The 2,411-nt window shown below is 41.4% G+C and overlaps 1 protein-coding gene across 1 annotated transcript; it reads right to left on the bottom strand.

The window, feature by feature from the left end:
- Window positions 1-206: 206 nt before the first annotated feature.
- Window positions 207-585, bottom strand: LOC124556098. Its single transcript, XM_047130123.1, has 2 exons — window positions 456-585; window positions 207-400 (listed from the first exon to the last, which is right to left on the bottom strand). Exons 1-2 carry the CDS (start codon window positions 583-585, stop codon window positions 207-209), a joined length of 324 nt encoding a protein of 107 aa, XP_046986079.1.
- Window positions 586-2,411: the final 1,826 nt, after the last annotated feature.

The following is a 2,411-nucleotide window of genomic DNA, read 5'->3' as shown; positions in this document are numbered from 1 at the left end:
ATGTAGGCAACAAGCTGTTATAATCAGGTCATCAACTGATTCTGGTAAAACTGCAGCTGTTGTATAAAACACTCTAAATATTTGAGACGACGACCCAAAGACGTATTCTGCTACTCGAAGAGCATGACACAAACGATATTTAAAAATTTCTTCATCCCGATCTAGTCGTGCAACTCTTCGAGGGTATGGCTTCATCAGTTAATTACTCAGTGCAAATGCTTCATCACCTGGTATGAAGTGCTCCATAAAATATCACTGTTTGGAAGGCATTTAGATACAGGGAAATTAAAGTTGTTCTTGGCAATCTTTTTCCCCATCTCGAATTTTTGAAAAATACGGCTGCCACGTTCTTTGCCATTAGAGTCCATATCTACAACAATGAATTTGTAATTGACGTACACTATTGCAAGGAGAACGATGGAAAAGTAATTTTTGTAATTGAAAAAAAAAAAGACATCTGCTGTTTTTTGGTTCTTTTATGAGCACATGTTTGCCATCCATACTATCCATACAGTTTGGTGTATTCCATTTCCGCCAGAAATCTTGTTCAACGTGCTTAAAAGTATTTTCATTTGGCGAGGGCATAGCTATTATCATACGTTTTTTTTCTCAGTACATTCAAAACTTTCCTAACGATCCAAGAGATGTAGCGGTCAGATATGCGATAAGCGTAGTACAAAGCTTTATAATGTCCCGTGATCTTCGTTGTGACTGTTTCAATGAAGTATTTGGCCCTTCGTTGAAAAAATATTTGCTTGAGATGAACCTGCCATTCCATGTCTTGCCTGTTACAGACAACATTCCTTCCTATTTTCCAGGTTTACAAGACCACATCCTTGAAGAACTTCAGTTCATGAAGATCAAGTTTCTGCCTCCCAACACCAGTCCGTCACTCCAGCCTATGGGCCAGCAGATTAATTCTAACTTTAAGAAGCTCTACACTAAGGCACTCTTCGAGTATTGCCTTGAGCTGACCGAAGCTACCAGTCTCACTCCCAGAAAGTTTTGGGAACAGCGCTTCAACATCGTTGCCTGCGTGAAGATGATCGAAAAGGCATGGGAAGGGGCTACCGAGAGAACTCTCACTTCTGCTTCGAAGAAGCTTTGGTCGGAGTGCGTCGTCGAATGTGACTCTGACGCATTTGAGTCAGTACATGTGGAGCCTGTAGTAAACGAGATCGTGTCTTTGGCCAAGAGCATTGGATAACAATGATATTGATGAGCATGTGGAAGACCACAGTCAAGAAATGACCACCGAAGAGCTAGTGGAGTTGCAGTTGTGTTTTGTACCAGGAAGTTGTGGAGAGAGGTTCTTCAGGGGAGATGAAGGAGGTAACAGCAAAGCAGCAATCTTCTGGCACAATAAGAGAAATGCTGAAAGCATAGGCATAGGTAGCATCATACATTGCAAAACATCACCCTAATAAGACAGTGTATACGAACGCTAGAAATTTAGCTGCCGGTAATGCTGTGTCTCATTTTCGCCAGGTGTTGAAAGGTCAGCAGAAACAAATGACTATAGATAGTTTCCTAGTAAAAAAGAATTAGTTATGGATCTTGAATAATAAAATACATAAAACTGTATGTATATTTTTTTTAATAAATGGCATAAGATAAACATTTTAGTACTTTCTGTGTGGAACGCATTATCGCATTGTACACTAACCTGTATGGGATGAATTGTTTCGCTTAACGAGTGTTTCGCACTACGACCAAGATTCTGGAATGAATTGTGCTCACTACACGAGGTTCCACTGTATTATGTTTTCATCATTTCCTTGGGAGTGATCACATTCGCATAGATACGAACACATACATCAGGTAAGGAGGCATACTTCACTCGCTCACCGGGCGTACAAATTACTTGCGTCGAGAAGAGATCCTTACCATACGATACACGTAATGCCACTGATGGCGTGCTTTGTCATCAAACGTTTGCGGTTCCCACTCGAAGGCCACTTTCTTTCGGCTGCTAATAGAGTAGTTGTGCAGAATCAACTGTCATTAAATATCCCTTACCTTACACCTCGCTGTTGCAAACGGACGTTACACCACGACACACGCACAAATCCTACGACGGAGGTTGAAACACGACTGGCTCGTTTGGCAATCCAATACCGTGACCACTTAACCACGACGGCGTTACTAATTTTGGCTGCTCCATGTTGCTTATCCTTGGACTCTTCACTCTTTTTATTTTTCTTTTTTTTTTTCACAGTCCATTACACCTACCTGTTTTCATGCTTGATCTGTGTTCAGTTTCTGACGGGCTGTCCACTGCGCCCTCTTACCACTAAAACAGAGGGGGATGCGATAGGAAGTTTCCCTTATTAGCAAGATCTTTCTTGTGGCTGCTTCGAAACCCGACTCACCTATATAGGTATACACATTTTGTCCTAAGTTTTCCGCAA

The sequence above is a fragment of the Schistocerca americana genome, chromosome X (genome assembly GCF_021461395.2).
Source record: "Schistocerca americana isolate TAMUIC-IGC-003095 chromosome X, iqSchAmer2.1, whole genome shotgun sequence".
In the NCBI taxonomy this organism is placed as follows: Eukaryota; Metazoa; Arthropoda; class Insecta; order Orthoptera; family Acrididae; genus Schistocerca; species Schistocerca americana.
This window is presented reverse-complemented; position numbering and strand designations above follow the sequence as displayed.

Coding starts and splice junctions, on each gene's coding strand:
- LOC124556098 (XM_047130123.1), bottom strand. CDS start 585: ATGCCCTCGCCAAATGAAAATACTTTTAAGCACGTTGAACAAGATTTC. Junction 401..455: donor AGAACCAAAAAACAGCAGAT/GTCTTTTTTTTT, acceptor TCCTTGCAATAG/TGTACGTCAATTACAAATTC.